At 45.2% G+C, this 20,102-nt stretch overlaps 2 protein-coding genes and 2 long non-coding RNA genes across 6 annotated transcripts; 2 read left to right on the top strand and 2 right to left on the bottom strand.

The window, feature by feature from the left end:
* Window positions 1-214: 214 nt before the first annotated feature.
* On the bottom strand, window positions 215-7,045 carry LOC124677822 (pentatricopeptide repeat-containing protein At1g76280-like). The gene is made up of 12 exons (XM_047213776.1): window positions 7,014-7,045; window positions 6,807-6,914; window positions 5,593-5,769; window positions 4,685-5,105; window positions 4,420-4,586; window positions 3,714-3,809; window positions 3,216-3,395; window positions 2,723-2,950; window positions 1,472-1,615; window positions 1,140-1,328; window positions 905-1,024; window positions 215-822 (listed from the first exon to the last, which is right to left on the bottom strand). The coding sequence occupies exons 2-12, from the start codon at window positions 6,906-6,908 to the stop codon at window positions 412-414; spliced, it is 2,235 nt and encodes a 744-aa protein (XP_047069732.1). The 5' UTR covers window positions 6,909-6,914; window positions 7,014-7,045; the 3' UTR covers window positions 215-411.
* Window positions 7,046-9,949: 2,904 nt separating this feature from the next.
* Window positions 9,950-13,089, top strand: LOC124675695. 3 transcript variants are annotated; one of them, XR_006993384.1, is made up of 5 exons: window positions 9,950-10,265; window positions 10,353-10,527; window positions 10,603-10,746; window positions 10,864-12,638; window positions 12,879-13,089. It is a non-coding gene; the product is annotated as an uncharacterized LOC124675695 (long non-coding RNA). The 3 variants fall into 3 exon arrangements; XR_006993385.1 differs by having other exon boundaries at window positions 10,469-10,527; window positions 10,864-13,089; XR_006993383.1 differs by having other exon boundaries at window positions 10,864-13,089.
* A 254-nt stretch (window positions 13,090-13,343) lies between these two features.
* On the top strand, window positions 13,344-14,654 carry LOC124675696. The gene is made up of 3 exons (XR_006993386.1): window positions 13,344-13,873; window positions 13,955-14,022; window positions 14,117-14,654. It is a non-coding gene; the product is annotated as an uncharacterized LOC124675696 (long non-coding RNA).
* A 3,188-nt stretch (window positions 14,655-17,842) lies between these two features.
* LOC124675694 (protein NRT1/ PTR FAMILY 7.3-like) lies at window positions 17,843-19,866 on the bottom strand. Its single transcript, XM_047211770.1, has 3 exons — window positions 19,740-19,866; window positions 19,378-19,595; window positions 17,843-19,261 (listed from the first exon to the last, which is right to left on the bottom strand). The coding sequence occupies exons 1-3, from the start codon at window positions 19,864-19,866 to the stop codon at window positions 17,843-17,845; spliced, it is 1,764 nt and encodes a 587-aa protein (XP_047067726.1).
* Between the last annotated feature and the right edge of the window lie 236 nt (window positions 19,867-20,102).

The raw sequence follows: 20,102 nt of genomic DNA, 5'->3' as shown, positions 1-20,102 counted from the left end.
CAAAACTTCACATGCCATTCTCTGATGCCTTGCAATTCCAGTGACTGTGTAAATACATATGCATGCCGAAAAAATCTACTCTTCATTTTGAACAGCAAAGTTCTGTGAATAGTGAGAAAATTGATGTAACAAACAATACACTAAGTGGATGTGAGTTACATGTGGTTCACTTCGTCACCATCAACCTCATCCACATGCAAAATTAGTGGACCTGATGCTCCTCCTGGACAGCTGCTATTGGCCTCAAGAGCAGGTCAAAACCACACAACAGCTCAGCGAATGATGCCTGGTGAATGATGTTCACAATTACATCACCAGGTATTCGCCACGAGAGCATGTCAAAACCATGCAACACATCAGCAGAACTATGCCCTCGGTTGGTTCAAACATCCAATACTTCAAGCACAAATTTCATGGCATGTCCAGTCTCCTGTTAGCGTCATAAGAAGATGCCAGCCTCCTCGCCCATAGACTGTCCTCGGGCAACCAAGATATGGTGGAACCAATTGTCGCACACCACCTCAGGTTCAATAGGGCTGCCACGCTACATTCCTCGGTTGCTCCAAACGCCTTAATGATACTTAGTTCAGCGTCTGGCTCTTCGCTGAGGATTAGATCCTCTAGAGCTGCTCCTTTCTCCTTGAGAACGCTTGCGTCCTCAGAGATCATCCTCATACTGAGAACCTGTAATGCCTCGACTGCGGTGCTGTACAATTTTTGATCCACGTAGGCACAGAATGTGTACCAAAGCGTTGATTCATTAGGCTGAATCTTTGCTCTGTGAATACACTCAAGAATACATTCAATAACGTGAATATTACCCTGTGAAGAATGACCAGACATGAGTTTAACTTTGACGTCATTTCAGTGAAATAAGAGTTGCCAAATTATATCATAGACATACTCTTGCATTCGCATCTGAGAGTAATGTGTTGAAAATCCCTATATCAGGTTGAATTCCTTCAGTTAGGCATAAGTCCAACAGATCCAGTGCCCCCTCAAAATCATCTTTTGCTAATAGAACCTACCATGGACAAACATGACATCAGATTCAAATGGCGCACAACAATTCAAATCAACTAAAACATACGAATAAGCAGTATGTTACATAGTGAGATCCCGCAGTTATCCAGCCTTACCTTCAGGAGAGATGTGTAAGTCACAACTGTAGGGCAGCAGCCATCTCGGAGCATCAAAGACAACAAGGTGCTAGCTGATTTGAAACACGGCAACAATTTGCAGCACTCTATCATGACAGTATAAATTGCAGTATTAGCTGGAAGACCACATGCTCTCATGATCTTGAAAGTTCTTATTGCTTTGTGTGTCTGCAGACCAGAAAGCGGTACATCAAATTCAACAAGTTCCATTGAAAACACAGGAAGCATACAAAATAGCCTTGCCAGAAAAACTAAATCCAATTCATCATTTCATATAACAAAACAAATGGTAAAGGACAGTAGACTCGTACTTCCTTGGCCTTAACCAAGGCATGCAACACAATGCCGTAGAGATCACTCTTCTGATAAGGATCCATGTTAGATAAGACACTCTCAGCAACATTCAAGTACCGCAGCATTTCTTCTATCATTCCCTCAGCTCCAAAGGCTCGTATCTGAGATAACATAAAGTCGTAGATAAAACAACAAGACTTCAAATAATGATATCACAGTAAGAACTATGGAAGATCATACAGACAAGTGATTGAATGATCTTAGCAATCTAATTTGAAAATTATCATGGTAAAATTTCAAGCCAGTGAGGTCTTGAAGTATGACCAGGTAACTGATGATACGCTAGTTTCACCATATTGTACAAGCCACAGATACAGAATCCCAGTAGATCATCAACACGCAAGCAATATTGCGAATGACATTCACAGCAAAGTGCTTCCCACTCTCCTAGGTCTGACCAACACATGCATATTAGCAATTAAAATCCAGTCTTACATCACATGAAAATGATTCAGATATCCTATTCAGACAAATTAAAACATTGCTTCCCTTCTTTATGAAGTACTACCTCCATTCCAATGAATAATGCTTATATTATTTTTGGAAAGTCAAACTTGACCAAGTTTCTATAAAAAAATCATTAACATGCAAACTACAAAATCAATATCATTAGATACATCATGAAATATATTTTCATATGATATAAATAGAATATAATAGTTGTTGATAGATTCTTCTAAAAGTTTAGTCAAACTTTAATTGAGCTGACTTTTCAAAAAAAAAAAACTGTATTCATTGGAATGGATGTAGTATAAGTTTATAACGGATTAGAAACTGGGAATGCTGGATAAGGTAGGATATCATACAGGCCAATAAGCCATGGTATAGACTCAATAAATAACCTATTTTCATGAATGGACAGACTGTCATCAACAAACAACAACAATTTTCGACCAGCTTAGAGCATGATTTCTTAAAAGAATGGTTAGACACCTATGTGCTGCATACTTTTATTCCTTACTAGCGTCAAGTGCCAACTCTGCTGATGGAGAAATTTTCATATGAAAAGGGAAACGGGAAAATTAGACTCACTGTTTCCCACTGATCATAGAGAAGGGAGCATATTAAAAAATTGTTACCAAAACAGTCAACTACTATGAGTTCTTACTTCTAGATATGCGTTTTTTGCAAGAATATTACAAGTGATACACGTACAAAAAAAAAGATGAAGATCTACATATATAGGATATAGTATAAGGTAAGCATACCAAGTTCTTCATAGACACAAAACTATGTTGGATCTCATGGTTTAACATGTCCATCTCGATTATGCTGATCCTTTTGGACACATCAGCATGTGATAGCATATTTCCTTCTTCATACGGAACATTGACATTGCCAAAAAGAGAAAACAGAATCTCATAGGTCCTGATATTTGGCTTCAAATCCAAGTGTTTCATTCTAGCTAGTACACGGAGAGCTCTTTCTGGTTCATTCTACAAAAATGATGAGAGGAGACTTAGTTCATAATTTCTTACAATTAAGTAAAATTAAGTGCACTGAGGAATAAAGAAAAAATAAAATCGTTTATGTGAAATAGAGCACAACTATTTAAAACAGGGTAAACCAGAGATAATTGATAGACCATATATCAGCAGCTCAGTACACTTAACATAGATGACCAAGCTGAAATTAGGATGACAATAGGTAGGGGGACAAATATGACATATCAGAATCTCTTTTCAAAAGTCGATGCATTACCATAATGTCGCAACCAGAAAGAAAAGCATTAAAACCATGAATATACTCTGATTTTATATCTGAAATTCTTCCCAAGAAGTCCTCAGCCAGATCCAACTGTAAACTTTTGCTATGGCCAACTGAGAGAGCAACAAGTGTACCATCATAAGGTTTAATACCCCTTCTCTCCATCACTTCAATCTGGAAAGCATGAGAACATAAAATATAGTAGTAGCAAATTTTATGGAGAATAACTAAATATAGCGATTAGCGGTCACAATAGAATAGGTACAGTTCAGTTTCACATAGTAGCTTTCAAGGGGAGTAACAGTGATAAACATTAGAATTACATTACCCCTTGTAAAATCAGTCAGTACAGCATGTTACTTTTATGAAAAGGTAGGTATGGCATAACTACATGCATGGCTTCATAAAATAGGTATTGTGCACAACCATATTAAACAAGATGTCCTGTCATAGTGTCATGTAACTGAAAATATCATAAACTCGGTAGCATACCACTTTGCGAGCATGTGCAACTCCTTTCCCAGCTAGCACACATTTAATAAAACCATCATATGTAAATCTCGACGGTCGCAGTCCAATCTTGTGCATCTAGCAAGAAAGGACAACATTGAGCATAAACATTGAACTTCTCAGATGTGAAATATGCACCAATAATTTCTGGTCTTCAAATCGCCAACGCTGTATACACATGTAAAACTTTTAACTTTAAATACCTTAACCATTAAAATAAGGGACACATGCAATTTTTGAACTTGCCGCCACCTTTTCCAGTAATGCAAGCAGCAAACCAATATACAATTAAAATACGCGACAATTTCTGGTGTGCAGGCCCACATGCCAGTTACTAAATTCAAACGAATCTCTTGCTTTAATGCAGAAACAGACTTCATGCTTTGCTTATTGTTACTATCTTAAGAAGAAAAAAGTAAAATCAAAAGCACAAGATTGCAGAAACTAAGTTCAAATCCTTTTTTTGCAGGGAGTTTGAATCCAATTAAGGTGGCCTAGATGAAACAGGTACAGCAGATAAAATAAACTATGTAAGTAATTAGAATGTCACCACATTGATGTTCAACCATCCAGAAGAAACGTTCAAAAACCTAATGAAAGTGCTTAGGTAAAGACCCAAGTCAATAGAAAGACTGCAAGCCATAATATAACACTACATTAACCCAACAAAAACTTACATATTTCTTACCTCTAGAAATAATTGCTCAGCCAACTGGCAGTTGTCAAGAAGCACACACATATGTATAATATCATTGAAAGACCATCGCAAGATTTTCTTTACTGCAACTGGTGCAAATCTCAATGTCTTCGTCATCCTCCCATTGTCTAGTCCAGAATTGTCACCAAGATTGTCACCTGGGACAAGACTGAACGTACATAAGTTCTACAAATATAATTAAAAATGAGTTTACAAGTATACTACTTGGCTGATGAAATTGAAATGCATAACATACCAGCAGAAATAATTGACACATAACTCTTCAATTGCTTATGTTTTGATGATTGAGTTTCCACCTGGAACAGCTCCGGCTGAGCATCAACCAAATATCCTTCGGCTCCCATCTTTCCTTGAAATGGCGATGGCAGATCATAGTCCGATACAAGTTTGAGATCTTCTACTAGATTTAAAGCAGGTACAGGAATGTCTAATCTTGTTGATTGGCATCTCCTTTTAGAAGACACCATCAGATGGTCAGTGTGTTCTCCAGCAAGGACAACCATACGCTGCAAGATATGATATGCAGATTGAAGGTCACCTAGTGTAGAGAAAGCCTTCACGAATTTCCTCAGAGCAATAATGCTTGGACTATAATACCTAGTGCAGTCCTTCCATAGATCATGAACTGCAGACAAATTTCCCTGCAAAACTGCAACCTGGAAATATACATAAATCAAATAAGCAATTTCGCGCAATAGTCAATCTAGAACCATGTACAGATGAAAATATTCACATATTTCAATAAGCATAGCATGCGGTTATCCGAAGAAACATGTGAAATACAACAATAACATGAAACAGAAAAAACAATGACTCAAGAGACGCCCTAAAGATAAAATACATAAAAGGAAAAAGCATGTGACCAGAACTAACAGAAACTAAGATCAGCATGCAACCATTTCCATACAAAAACATCAGAAACTAAGTGGTGGTTACAGTGATGGGCCAGAAGGGAATACAAATTACAAAGGAATGCGATCAAATGTTTAATCCACAAAACAAGGATCAAATAGTCAACAAATACCATGGATGGTTATGTCTCCCCAGTCAGCTAGGTCTGGTATACTAACAGTTTTTCTCCAGATATGAAAACAAACTTCTGAATAACATAAATAGGCAGATTGAACATTTATTTACACGAACCTTCAGAAGCTCACAGTACGTTATTTCAGACTTCCCAACAAGATGACCTTCCATTTTCTCTAGACAGCTCCCAACGTCATTCAGATTTGTTCTGCAGGCACTTAAAAAGATGTTGAAAATCGGCAAAACACCATGAGTGCTTTCTTTTTCTCCCAGAAGAGTGAGTAATTTAAGTGCCTGCATCGGAAAGATGATTGTCAACACCTTGAAAACTGAAAGGAACCAACAGAATTTCAAGCAAAAACTGATATGCTATAGGGCATTATTCAATAAGCAGATAAACATATAACATAAGAGCATAAATGCAAGAAATTAAATTACATAGAACTGCAAGGCACAGGTAGCAGAAGAAGATAAATATTAACAAAACAACATCAAAATGGTCCGTGATAGAAGATTAAACAAAATCAGATTGCTTCTGCAAAAGGTACAACGCATGCACTGTCTAATTCACCAATCTCCTACAACTATCTATATACAAACAATGAAACGGTCCACTTTAAAACCCTGAACTTTGGACCCCCTTTAGCTTTTCTCCATATAACTCCCAAACAGCCAAAACCCAGACCCTCAACTTCCAATACCATACACCTGACGCCTTGCGGAAATATGAAGCAGTTTTAGATGACACGGATGTCATGTGCTTACCCCATCACTATCACGTGTCTGCCACGTCACCAGCAAATCAGCAACAATAAAAAACACTGTTGCATAAGGGAAGACCACCAGGTCATATGGAAACAATGGTTGCAGACAGTGAGCGATCAGGATTACTTCTAGATGGTTTTGAAGTTTAGGTACAGAAACCGTACCAAACGATGGCCGAAGTCAAGGTCTACATGTGAAACCAAACAATGGGTGAGCATGACAACCACACACAAACTTATTGAGACACTGACAAGTGAAAGAAGTATCTGGTGCATCATTTTGGCCAAGGCATGAAATAATAGAACCATTTATCAAGTACCTAGAAAACAGGCCTTGCCTAGGATGGATGGTATTGACATTTTGACTGCCTACTATCATTAAGGAATGAAAAGTTGGACACTTTACATGGAAGACACAGTGGATATAACGCTACAAGTGTATATTAAAGCACTTTCACACAATGCACTACTTAAAGCAGTTTCACACAAGTGCATTTCTATGATTGAACCCCCAAACAAGTTAAAAGGACAAAAACTTGCACTTGGGACATGATTAGTACGGCGTACCTCCTTGGAATACCCTCCTTTGGTGAGTGCTCGAGTGACAGATCTGTAATTGCCTTTACTAATATCTATGGCCTTATCCTCCATGATCTCCAAAATGTCCATAACAAACTATACATATGGAGAGGATCCAAAAAGAGTAGTAGTAATCAGAATGACTATACCAAACTCTGTGCTTTCGTTAAAATACGTATCTGGCAGTGAATTTACCAAAGGATCAGGCGCCTCTGCACAGTACTCCAGTATATCGAGAAATCTTCCGAAGTTAACGCTTGTTTGGTTTGCTGAAGGTTCGAGAGCATAATGGATGCTCGCTGTCGATCACCTTTACGGAGAGCATTCACAATGTCCGCTTGCATGAGTCTCGCAGACATACTAGCCCTCGCCGGAAAATCGTGATGCTCTGCAGCAACCGAAATATTTGTTACATAAGTTGAGCAAACATTTTATTTGTCTAGAAGCAACAGCTAGGCACTAGTACTAGCATAGTAAGGGTGAACTACGATCAATATCACGAGAATGAACCAGGCAATATAGGTTGATAGATTTGGTTACCGGCGCAAGTCGAAAGCATCCGGGCCCTGATGCCAGCCCAGAAGACTGATTCGTGGCGGCGCGCTCCGGCGACGCGCTCGGAGAAGCACGGTGGGTGGCACCGCTCGAGAGACCCGGACGCCGCTGACGGCGGCGGGACGAGGAGGGCGGCACGGCGCCGGCGGCCTGCCTGCCGGAGAGGCAGCATCGAGGATGAGGGGTTGAGTGTCGAGGCGTGCAGTCCTGGCTGGATGGGAGGATTGGGCCCGTGGAGGCGTGGACGCGGATGAGGCGGAGCGCGGTGCCCCGGCGGCGGTGGCGGCGGAGGAGGGAGGCCTGATGGCGACGGAGAAGCGCGACGAGGCGGCGGCGCGGGGCGCCGTGTTCTGTGCCACTGTCTACTGTGGGCCGGCCCAGGAGCCTGTACTAGCTAGTTTAGCAGGTAGCCCGTCACTGGCCCACGCCCTCACTTTGCTGACTCCCATTCAGAATTTATCGCATTCTCCAGCTCAAACACACACGTGATATCCAAGTGAATTCATGATCCAAAAAACGATGGTCGATGGCATTCAAAAATGCCTAACGTGGTGCCTTGAGTTATTGGTATCGATGAATAGCCTCTCTCGTCCTCGGGTCGCTCCCCCCGCGGGCGACTCCGAGGCGCCCAAACCCTAGTCCCCGTCGACCCTCCACTCCGCCCTTCCCCGTCGCCGCCGCCGGCGGGAGCCGCCGGGCAAAGCCCGGGCGGTGCCGGCGGCGGTGGCCCCTCCTCTACCCGGCGCGCTCCTTCTCCGAGGCGGGGCCGGCGAGCCGGCGGCGGTGCTCCCTAGATCTTCGCGTGTCCGGCGGCGGCGCGGGCCGCCGGGCGGCGCGGTCGTCGGGTGGCCCGGTGGCGGCGGCGCGGCCGCTTGGCGGCGCGGCGACATGGAAGCTCGCGGCGGCGCGCTCCCGGCCCGGATCCGGGTCCTTTGGGCCCCATCCGGGCCCTGGGCGGGCTAGGTGCGGGCTCCCCGTGTTTGTCTCCCGCGAGCGACGGAGCGGCCCGTCGCCGCGGGGACTCCGGACGGCGGCGCGCCGACTCGCAGCGTGGCCATGGGAGCTTCACGAGCCTGCAGGGCTCGGCCGGGCCGCAGGGGCCTCGGTTTGCTCCCGGAGCCACGTCCGGTCGGTTACCGCAGGCGGCGGTGGAGGTTGTGCCCTCCCGCGTTGCCGCTGTTCAGCCGCCTCCTGGCCCTGGTTGTCTCTTCTCGTTCGGTCGGTCGTCGTTGCTTGACCATGGTGAGACGGCGGTAGTGACTCCAAGACCGTGGTGGCGCAAGCTGGTGGGTGGTGAGGTGGGCGGAGCGTGATGGAACGTCCGGGGTCGTGGTTCTTTGGGGGTTGGGAGAAATCCCTGTCGGATTTCCGACACCAACGCGGTGACGTCTGCGGGCGCCACCATTCCTTCTTGGAGGGCGTTGGGTTCCTCCCTCCCCACACCCCTCCCGCATACCGGGGGAAACCCTAGGATTTGTCCGGGCAACGAGCGTCGTCATCGTCGCATCCCTTCTTGAAGGTGTTGCTTTGGTATGCGGCGCTTCGGAGGGCTAAGTTTGTGGTGGGAATTCTCCGGAGGGCGCAACGGTGGCGGATCATTAGCGTTTTCGTCGATCCGACTTGGTCGACTTTGCTTTCTTTTTTCTTCTTCTTTTGTTTCTCTTGGGCTTTGATGTGCTGCTTGCCCCAGCGTTGATCTCTATCTTGTATCAGTTGGTTGGTTGCTATATTAATATAGCGGGGCGAAAGCCTATTTCGAGGAGGAGTAGCCCGTCGATCGATCAATATTGCCCCATGATCTTGCCAGGGGACACGCGGTTCGGTTGTAGCCCGGCTCGTCGGAGATCGGCGGCCCCATCTTCCTCCACGGCGCCATCGCCGACATATCGAACCCACCGTCGTCAGCTTCTTTGCCGGCAGGCGACGGAGCCGGGGATGTAGCGGGACACGAGCAAGGACAAGGCGATGTTGATGTTGGTGCCCCTGCTGCTGCATCCTGCGGAGGACGGCGAGCTGCCGCCGCCAGGTGGGTGGCTCTGACAAGGAGACAGTGGCCGGAGGTGGTCACGAGGAAGGCGAGCGGAGCAGCGGGAGAAGAAGGCACCGAACCATGGGTAGACGGTGACCCTAGCTTGTCTTGCAATTTGCAGCGTACTGCTTTGTGAGGCTAGCCGAACGCTTCTGTACACTTGACTGACAGGCGTTTCAGTAATTCAGTTGTTCCTTTAACTCCTCATTATTAGTTATTATTAGTTATCAGTATAACTCAACCAGCTAGGAGCTCTCACAGCGATTTCATTCGTGAACCGTCGGATCAAGTCATTCAACGTTCCAGATTGATCTCCCGTTCATCCAATCGCCGCCAAATGGGCCAGCCAAACATGACCGGGCTGCTACTCCGCAGACCGAACTACACGATTTGTGGCACATCGGGCTGCAAAAGGCTTAAACGGGCCTTTAGGCCTTGTTCTGTCAGACGAAGCGACCGTGTCTTCTTCCTTGTTCTTTCTTTTCCTGTCTCTCCTTGTTGCGCCGTCCTTTCCCCTTCGCCTGGGACACGCCTGAGCGGTGCCTTGCCCTGAGTGCGATTGGAGCCGGCCAAAACTACGTTGAGGCGACGCTCAAACGCGTCCGTATGTCGATTAGGGTCAAGCACCTCTGCTAGCGGTGTCCACGGGGCGAAAACAGATCGCCATCTTCCATGAATCAATTGAGCTCGACGTTTGGACTGACTCTTCTTGGGTCACATACTCGCTCAAGCATCGCCGCCGCTCCCGCTCCTTCATGGATGCGTTGGTCGGCCATCTAACTCCTGGATTCTGCCATTGATCTGGACTCCTGGGCCACCATCAGCACCTGCCTCCGCCAAGGCCATGCCTGCACCAAGAACAGGTGATTCACGAGCTCTGCAACACTTGGTATTCTTACTTTTCCCCGACCCAAGTATGAAATTGATTGGTTCGCCTTCTTTGCGATCAGTGCGTTCATGGGAGTCTGCGGTGAATTCTGCTTATTCCCATTAAGTAGCTGCCAAGATTGCTACATTTAACGGAGGAATTCACTGCCTAGATTGAGTTTGCCACACTTCCTTTCAGATTATGCACTTGAAGAAGGTCCCCTTTCCAGCCTCAGATTGATGTGATTGTTTTCATTGGTAATGTTTGTTCATTGAATTTTTTTTTGTACAACATAGTAGCCAAGTGGTCAATCATTTCATTTTATGTTGCAGAAAAGATAAACACGATCCTGCTCCTTCTGCATCGGCGTCCTTGGATGTGGCACGAGCTCCTTGGTTGTTGCAATGATGAGGAACCCCAATCTTATGAGACAATCTCCCTATTCGCTAGACTCGGTTTACGTCTTGATTGACATGGTAAGATTTCTTTTCCAGTTTCTATGTTCATTCAGTGTCGTGCTTGAAATTGCATTGAGAAAACTCATAATGTTTACCTGCAGAAAAAGGGTTAACGATTTATTTCATATTCTACAGGAAATATTTTGAAAGTGATGAATCTGTCTACCCAATTTTGTACGTATAGTTATGTGGAACTAAAAATTATCGTCGGACTATCTTCGACTGTTCGACAACAATATGGACTACAGGAGGGTGCAAGACCGAGCAGGTTCCATCTATTGTGGTAGGACCTTTTTTAGCAGAAAAAATCAGAGCAGATATATAAGCATCCACTCAGCTCCCGTATGATGTAGCCTTGCAGGTGATATCCCGAGTTGTGCACGTCCACAAGTGCCTCCACACATTATAGCCTAGATGTCCGAACACCGTGCTGACCTCCCAACTCACAGCGGCCATGGCAATGCTTTTGCCCAGTGTGCGTGTGTGAAGCATGAGAGAGCTCAGTACGGCACATGTAAATCATGGTCGCTGGTGAGCCAGATAGCATGGGACCATCGGTGTCTCTGATGTAGCTAGCTCATAAGCATTTTAGCCTGAATTATGCCCTATTGTGGCACTAATTTACAAAAATATATGCAAAGATTTAACTCATTAGTTGCTACATTTATATGAAGCTTCTAACAGCAATTTCAGTTTTTGTTATATGTAATCAAAGATGTTAATTGATTCTATGTTTGTAGGACCGTAGACAATCAAAATGATGTGCCATTTTGCTGGAAAACAAGAAAACAAATATATTTTGATCTTCTCAAATAATATTATCAGTTAATCAACTGTCAAATTTAATATAATCCATTGTGTACTACAAGTAATGTTTAATTTGGACATAGCTAGCTACCTAGATTCAACCGCTTGATATAATCCATTGTGCTGTCTTCCAGTGAACACATGAGCTTCATATTCAGACTTTGAAATATTTTATCGCTGGTAAGTTTTGTTAAATGATATTGATTATAGCTTTTATTGTTGTTGCAAGGTTTTTTCCTTGTTAGCATGCTTTCTTTTTTAAGTAATACAGCCATGATAGAAATGGCAGAAGAGGGGTTTCAGCTTGATGCTTAGCTTTTATGAGTTCATGACAACAAGATGCATGACTCTGTCCTTCGTATCATAATTGCAATATGTAGGAACCAAAGTGGCTCTTTTGACTTCGGATGAGAGTTTTGATGACTTGAGCCTTTACGAGAACTTATGACATAAATGACCAGGTCCTTTCAACAAATTATTATATCTTGGGCATCTTACAAGTACCAAGCAATCCATATCTCTCATGATCTTCGTTTAATAGGGTGCCTTTTCCATCTTTTATGTGTTTTTTATGCAAATCTATTATATGTTTATTACTGAAGTGTGTATGAAGTTGAGAACATAATTGTTGTTTGACTTTTTTAATCAACCATACAAATTAGCATCTCTCATCTAATTAGAGAATATACAATGCTTCATCCTTGAAATTTCAGGATGGAGCTGTTTGGGGACGCACTTTTAGTAGCTCAAGGAGTTGCAAACCCATCAGCTCAATCTCTGACTATCGCAACTCCTCATCTAACTAGAGAATATAATGGTCATCCTTGCAGTTTCAGGATAGAGCTGTTTGGGGATGCAGTCTTAGTTTTCTCTTACACTGGAAAATGACCTTAGTCCTCGACTAACAAAAAAAAGATTCGACGTTTCTGCTGATGCAAATAATTTCCTCCAAGTTGCATAATATATCTGTTTGGACTGATGTTACAAATTTATTTTCTATGAGCAAGGATTAGCTGGCTTATTATCCTTGAGACTGCTTTTACAAGAGCATAAAATACAAGGTGCCATCAAATTGACAAGGACCATTTGGTTAACCCAATCCAGTTATAAGTGATCCTTTCCCATTTTCCACACTATTTAGTTTGTGTTTACTTTATCCATTCTGAAATCTAGCTGACAGCAAACTTATCTTTTGCCTATGCACTAATCGATATGCAGATTTATTCTGTTACGTGGTGTTGGTAAATTAGTATCATCGTCAGTTACAAAACTCTCTTTTGATCAAAGTTGCAGTTTATTGCTGAATTGTATACTCTTTTTTCTAAAATATTTTTACTTTGTAGGTAAGGTGTACAATGCCTTTTGAGTAAGTAACGGACTTGACAAGGCAGTCAAGAAAAAGAAAAGGCTGTGGAGCTCTAGACAAATTTGTGAAAGAGTGAACAAGCTAGCCATGTGTGCCATTAGTCCAAGGACCTTAAATCTGCCCTCAAAGCAATCGAGGAGGTACTGCTCCTTGACCAAACAACAAATTTGCTTCAACACGACCTAGAGGCAGAAACTGTATGTAGCATCATCTGGTTCATTTAAACTGGTAATTTAAAATCAATATATTTGCCTTATAAAAGATGAACTTTTTTACCCAATTGCATCAATTGTGGAAGCAATGTCAGAAATTTCGTGACATTGACATTTCATCAGATTTATCGTCCAGATCTTTTTATATATTTCTGATTTTCATGTTTTTTACATATTTTTATTATTATATTCTTTAGATGGACGGGCGCCGCAAGCGCGCTTACATGGTCTAGTTGAATGGAAGAGAGGTTGAGTAATAACAACTGTGACACGCATTTGTTTTTACAGAAGAAGTTGTGGTCTCTGATCTTGTATATGTGAATTTGGGAGATGAAGTTGATAATTCGAGCTAACATGTGGTGTACACATCTGAATAACATTTAGTTGAATTTTGTAGAAGACAATGGGATCAAGATTGTGAGAGGCAAGCAATGTTTCTCGAAGAATTGTTTCTGAAACTTACCATCGTTTCTTAAACAGCTGGGCCAACATGGGAGTTATCAGGTTGAATGAACAATTTGCCATGGTTATTGAGATAACTAGCGTCCACGCAAAGGGGAAAAGATAATTCCCTTCAGCTCACTCACAATGGACACACTACATTACACGACCCCAAAGGAGAGAAATGGACTGGACTAGACTCAAAAGTAACACGACAACACTGATGACATGAACCAACTCAGACTAGACTGACGACGCGACACCAACTCTGTTCCTCCTCCAGCGTCATTTTCCTCGGCAAAATTTTATATGAGAAAAGGTCTGTCAGATGCAGCATCGTGTATATTATATCATATTATATCGTAGATATGGTTCATCAATCACCACCATTTGTATGAAGGGGAAAACATGACTTCGTCAAGGGACAAGTAGCAATAAAGATGGTGCAAGAGATCCATGGCGCCTAAGGTGAAGTTCATATAAGAAATGTTCTCACAACAATTTTTCTTAAATATTTACGAAGATGAGAAGCACATTAATTTGATAGCCTTTCTGGATGCAGAATTGACGCCTACAATAACAAGGGAGAAAATATGACATCTCTTTTCTTCAAACTTGTAGCTTTATCCCATTCTTGTGATAGCTTCCAGTGTTGCCCTTAGAACAAGACTGTTCTTGGTTGATCTTTTGTAGTATTTATTCTCAGCCTTTGTTGACTTGCCAATCTGCTCGTACCTGAATGTTGGAGACAGAAAATTGTCACTATATAGTTTCGGACTCCTCGTAATTACACCCACTGAACTCAAAGAAAACAAGAAGCTGGGTTCTCAACACTTAGTTATTAGTAGCAGTTGAAATTTTCCAGCAGCAACAAGTATCGATACAAAGCCAATTCGAATGTACATATAAAGAAGCTCTTCCGGAAATCACCTGTTTCTGCCATCGGCTGCCAATGGATGGCGGATATACCCTCCCTCCGGCTGCCCGGTAGAGCTGGACTGACCCATCCTTGCTACAGCCTCTCTCTCTCTCTCTAGGTTGTGTTGATGTAGCTCTGCTTGCTAGTTGGCTATTTACTTGATGTAGAGATGTTGCTGGTTACATCTGTATATAAAGGGTTATGGTACGAATATAAAATACAGCCAAGGGAAAAAAGTGCTAAGATATTTGGTTCTTTTGATTACTGAATATAGCCTTTTGCTCTTTTGGGCAGCATGAACTGTGCTGCTTCATGGTGGCACTTGTTTGTTTTCTTGTTTAGCCTGTTTCTTTTATGGTGCCACTTGTTATTTGTTCTCTAGCCTGTTTTCTTTGTGTTTAATCTCCAGCAACTCACCCTCTTCGTCAACAATACTCGGGTGTTCACTCACTCCGTTAGACCAGGCCTCATTTCACACAGGGTATTTCGGGGATTATTACTATATGTCAAGCGAAACTTGGCACAGATTGTTTGCCGGAACGGATGCAAGTGCTTAGCAGAACACATCATGTGCTATCTCACTATAAGGAATTGCAGAATCAAGAAAAACCATGAGGAGGATGATATCATTTAGACTTGATCCCTGAGTCTCTCACATGACGCACTCAGGGACAAGAACTAGTTATTAATTAAATCGGTGAAGCCTACTACATAAAACATCATTCCATTTCTCCTTTAATGCAATGACCATTGAGGAATCAATTGTTAGAAATAATAATCTTTCCTTAGTGTATTAGAGTCTAATTAGGAAAGTTTAATAGAGTTGGAGTTATTAGAGTCGGTAGTGTTAGCAGGCAAGGCTGGTTAGTCCCACGTGAAGCACTAGTACTAGTTTAGTCGATCTATTAGAGTCAGGCTCGGCTTGCACATAAGCTAGCTGGATGGTGTGTTCGTGTCGATGTAGTAGTTCGTGTCTAAGAGCATCTCCACTCGTCTCCCCAAGAAGCCCCCCACGAGCCGTTTTTTACATTCGGACGGCGAAAAACGGTCCAGTTGCGCCCCCAGGTTCTCATTTTCGTCCGGAAAACGGCCTAATTTCGTCCGGACTCCCCGGGCCATCCTCGGTTTCCCGGGGATCTCTCGGGGACTCCGGATGGAGCAAAACCAACCGCCCACGCCCACGTGTCTCCTCTTTCGTCCGGACTCCCCGGACCATCCTCTTTTTCCCCGAGAAACGCCGCTTGGGGAGCACACGACTGGAAATATACTTCCCCCCATGCCAAAAATTGATCCAATCCGATCGAAAATTTCGCCGGATTTGGACGTGGGGAGCCCCAACGAGTGGGGATGCTCTAAGTAGGTTTAGGTCCTGGGTCAGGTGGTACGTGTATATATACACGTCCTGGCTGAACGTTTGTACCGCAAGTTGTACCGAGAAGAAAATCCGAAAATCAATAAAGAATAGTTTAGAGGGTGCGACACGCACCCTTGGCGATAAATTTTGTCGTTGCGTGTGTTTGTCTAATTTCATGTGATTGATCCGTGGGCGAATTCCAACATCAATTTGTTGATTTAATACTTGTCTTTTTCATTTTATGTATTGTTTAAGTTTGAAAATCAGTTCAAACTAATTTTATTATGATGATATTATTGATTGCTTCCATGCATGGCTGATGCTAGGCTGCACGTAACAATGGATGCAACCTGCAATACAAAATACGTTAAAAGATCAAAACATTCTTTAAAGGACAGAGAGATCATCTATTCCAGAGGCTTTTCGTTGATGTATCAATGAGAGGAGAGCAGCGGAAGTGCAGAACCGAGGATACCCAGCCAGGCATCAAAGCAAGGAGCAGCTTGAATATGAGATAATGCCCAGACGGTCATGGTGGCCGGAGAAAGGCCGTGCAAGCAGGAGCGGCTGCGGAATAGGGATGGTTGGAGATGTACATACCTAAGAAGGTCGGTGAGCACGTAGGACATGCTAGAATAAGTCTGTTGTGATGGCGTGACATAGATCATCCTAAAGCAGTAAAAATAATAGACGAATCAATACCCCTGGGTGTCACTCCCTAGGGCGACACCAGGGGTGATTCCTCGCGCCGCCGCCAAAGCTCCCCAGGCCGCTACCCTTCACATCGCCGCTACCGCCAGCCCTCGCCGATGGCGGCAGGCCCAACTGCTAAATTATTGGTCAGGGGTGGTGGTTTGCCGGGGATGGCCGCCATAGCTGTTAGGGTAGAGATGGCGGATGCATCGTCGTGCAGCGATCTTGACGACGTCCATGGTCGGGGAGGTGGTGGAGGTCCTCTCCCGGCGGTGCCATGACCAGCGGTGGAGGTTCATGGCCGAACTGGGTGGTGGTGGAAACCCTAGATCTCGATTTGGGGTTCTCCCGTGCCGCCTCCCTGGCCATCTTCACTGCGTGGTAGGGTCGGATCCGGTGGGGATCGACCCTGCTTTGTCATCACCACTATCCTTGCTGGCCTAGCCTTTGGGTCGTTGGTAGGGTTTGGTGCAGCAGCTTGCAGGTTGCCGGTGTGTGGCGTGGGGGTTGCTCGCGGGTTTCGAATAAAGGTGGCGGTCCTAGGGTTCCTCTCATACCAAGATGACGATCTATTTGATGCATGTCCTTCTGGTTTTAGCTGGAGTGTTGATTTCCGGAAGGCTCCGCCGGCGAATGTAACAGTTCACCTTATGTCTTGAGTTTGCTGGAGGGTGGTATTCGGTCGTGCGCACCCATGCTTTTATTCCGAACATTTGGTTTTGAAGGGGGCTGCGCGAAGCTCTGTTCTGTGTTGTCATCAGATGACATTCTGGTCCATGGTGAAATCAAAGGTGGAGAATATCATGAAGGCCGGACTGGAGGACTAGCGATAGAGTTTCGAGTCTTTGTGTTGTTGAAGGACTTACTTGGCATTCTAGGTTTTGTAGCAGCAGTATGCAAGTGGGGGCGGCAGTACAGGTGAAGTTCAGAGTCTTATATTTTAGGTTTAAAATTCAAGGTATTGCCTTAATTGGTTGTGTCTCGCAATAGCTTTGTTGACGGCATTGTTTTGAGAGTGAGATTATCTTCAGGGTGAAAACCTAGGATCTTTTGATCGAGCTACGACGGTATTTGTGCACTGTTCTCTTCTTGAAAGCGTCGTTTTTGCGGAGCCTAAAGTTCAGGTGTTGTCTTGGTGGTGGATGCACTCTTGCTACTAGGGTTGAAATACCATAGCGGGACTTTTATTTTTTTAGTTTTATTTTTCCTATATAGATGTGTGCATTTGTACTATTATATTGTTACGTTGTTGTAGAGGCTATGTGTTGATATCTTTCAATATTAATATATTTTCTTTATTGAAAAAAAATCATCAGAAAGCCCTAAACGTGCACGGACACTTTCCCCCTGTGTTCGTTGCTGTCGAGGTTGATGCCCTTGTACCACATCGCGCACGCCACGTACACGGCCAGGTCGACGAGCGAGAGCCCCGCGAGGAGGAAGTAGAACCTGTCGAGGTGGCCGGAGTTGAGGTTCCCCGGGATCCACCCGGGTCTCCTGTCTCCGGCGGTGAGGCTGGTCACCGCGCTGACGAGCATGATGCTCACGTAGTTCCCAAGCGAAATGGACGCCATGCACAGTGAGCTGCCGAAGCTCTTGACGCCGTCGGGCGCCTGCCCGTTGAAGAACTCCAGCTGCCCCACGTACATGAACACCTCCGACGCCCCGATCAGAGCGTACTGTGGCACCTGCCACAGCACGCTCAGGGAGCTCGGCTGATCCGACGCGGACGGGGGCACTCGCTTGAGCCGCTCCACCTCCACCACGCCCGCCACCACCATCGCCGCCATGCCGATCACCAGCCCGACGCCCATGCGCTGCAGCTCCGTCAAGCCCTGCGGGTTCCCGGACAGCCTCGCCATGACCGGCACCAGCACACGCCGGTAGATGGCGATGAATGCCAGCACGCTGAGGATGTCGAACACCGACATGCTCGCCGCCGGCACGTGGAACGACCCGATATTTGTGTTCATGGTGGTGCCCTGCTCCACGAACAGCGACGCCATCTGGGTGAACACCACCGAGTAGACGATGGTGCACAGCCAGATGGGCAGCATCTTGAGGATGCACTTCACCTCCTCCACCTGCGTGACCGTGCAGAGCCTCCAAGGGTTTTTCAAGCTCTCCGGATTGCGGTACTCCTCCTCGGTCACTGTCGCCGCCTTGTCGAGATACCTGAGCTGGTCACTATGCAGGATCTTCCTGATACCGGCGTCCCTGTACGACTCGTCGCCGTCCAGCTCGTGGAGAATATCGCCGCGGGTGGGCGCGTCGGCACTCCATTTGCGGGACGCGGCGACGAGCACCTGCGCGATGCGGGTGAGCGGGTTGCCGCTGGGCTTGAAGTAGCGGTAGTTGGGGGTGCCGAGGAAGAAGAGCACGAGCGCCAGAGCGGCGGCGGCGGCCGAGACCCAGAATCCCATGACCCACTGGCCGGCGTCCTCGTAGTATACCAGCACCGTGTTGGAGAAGAGGGAACCCACGTTGAGCGCCAGGTAGAAGTAGCTGAAGAAGGCCACCTTGGAGCGTGCCTCCACCGGGTCCGTCTCGTCGAACTGGTCCGAGCCTAGCGTCGCGATTGACGGCTGGTACCCGCCGTTGCCGAACGCGATCATGTATGTCGACAGGTAGAACAGCGCGACGCCGGCTGTCGATGGCGGGTCGCAGGCAGTCTCCTCATCGCCACACCCTGACGGCTTCACCAGCAGGAACCACGACGTGAGTGACAGTATCACCAGGCCCTACGTTCAGAATTCAGAAGTTCAGAGCAGCACACACATTTGAGTGAAATCCGATCCAGAGAGAATAATTAAGCCTGTAGGGTCGATCAACCAGTGTGACTCTAGATTGGGCGTACCGTGACATAGATCATCTGGAAGACGGCGCAGGTGATGTAGCGACCCCAGTACGAGTCGCTCATGAAGGCGCCAATGAGGGAGAAGATGTAGACGGTGCCGGTCCATTTGCTGATGCTGTTGGCAGCCTCGGCGTTGTCCTGGTGAAGCACCCTCCGGAGGAACACCACCAGGTTCACCCCGACGCCGAAGAAGGCGCACGTCACAAGTCCATAGTTCACTGCATCGTCAGAATTCAGGAAGAGAAACGATCGATCGTGTCAGGCACACAAAATTCAATCTATTCATTCGTTGCTGTCTGAGGAAAACAGAACCAAGCTGAGCAATACCAAGCTGAGCAAGATCAACTAGAGCATGAGTTTACCTAGCAGCAGGATGGAAGATTTCCATTTTCCAGTGTTTGCTTTCACAGCTGGCTTTCCACGTCTGTCCATTGACCCATCTTCAGTTATGGGAGATATGGTCTTCGAGTTGACGGTATTTGGGTCCATCGCCATCTTCAGTCAGTTGTCCAAAGATTTCACGCTTAGCCTGCTTCTTCAGAACATTAAATTAATAAAACAAACCAAAGTAGAGAAGCAGGCGCGCTTATCGCCATGTGCAGGGTCTCATCTCTGTATATGTCACTGGTACATTTTTAGTATATCAAAGACTACATGTTGGTGATACAGTAACTATATAATCCAGATCAGTTTTGTGCTTATACACATCAGCGATCGAATCTAAG

This window comes from Lolium rigidum, chromosome 7, assembly GCF_022539505.1.
Source record: "Lolium rigidum isolate FL_2022 chromosome 7, APGP_CSIRO_Lrig_0.1, whole genome shotgun sequence".
Lineage (NCBI taxonomy): Eukaryota > Viridiplantae > Streptophyta > Magnoliopsida > Poales > Poaceae > Lolium > Lolium rigidum.
Note: the sequence above shows the minus strand (reverse complement) of the source record. Positions and strands in the feature narration are given on the sequence as shown.

Coding starts and splice junctions, on each gene's coding strand:
- LOC124677822 (XM_047213776.1), bottom strand. CDS start 6,908: ATGGACATTTTGGAGATCATGGAGGATAAGGCCATAGATATTAGTAAA. Junction 5,106..5,592: donor CGTACTGTGAGCTTCTGAAG/GTTCGTGTAAAT, acceptor GTATATTTCCAG/GTTGCAGTTTTGCAGGGAAA. Junction 4,587..4,684: donor TGTGTCAATTATTTCTGCTG/GTATGTTATGCA, acceptor GTCTTGTCCCAG/GTGACAATCTTGGTGACAAT.
- LOC124675694 (XM_047211770.1), bottom strand. CDS start 19,866: ATGGACCCAAATACCGTCAACTCGAAGACCATATCTCCCATAACTGAA. Junction 19,596..19,739: donor ATCTTCCATCCTGCTGCTAG/GTAAACTCATGC, acceptor CTGACGATGCAG/TGAACTATGGACTTGTGACG. Junction 19,262..19,377: donor TCCAGATGATCTATGTCACG/GTACGCCCAATC, acceptor TTCTGAACGTAG/GGCCTGGTGATACTGTCACT.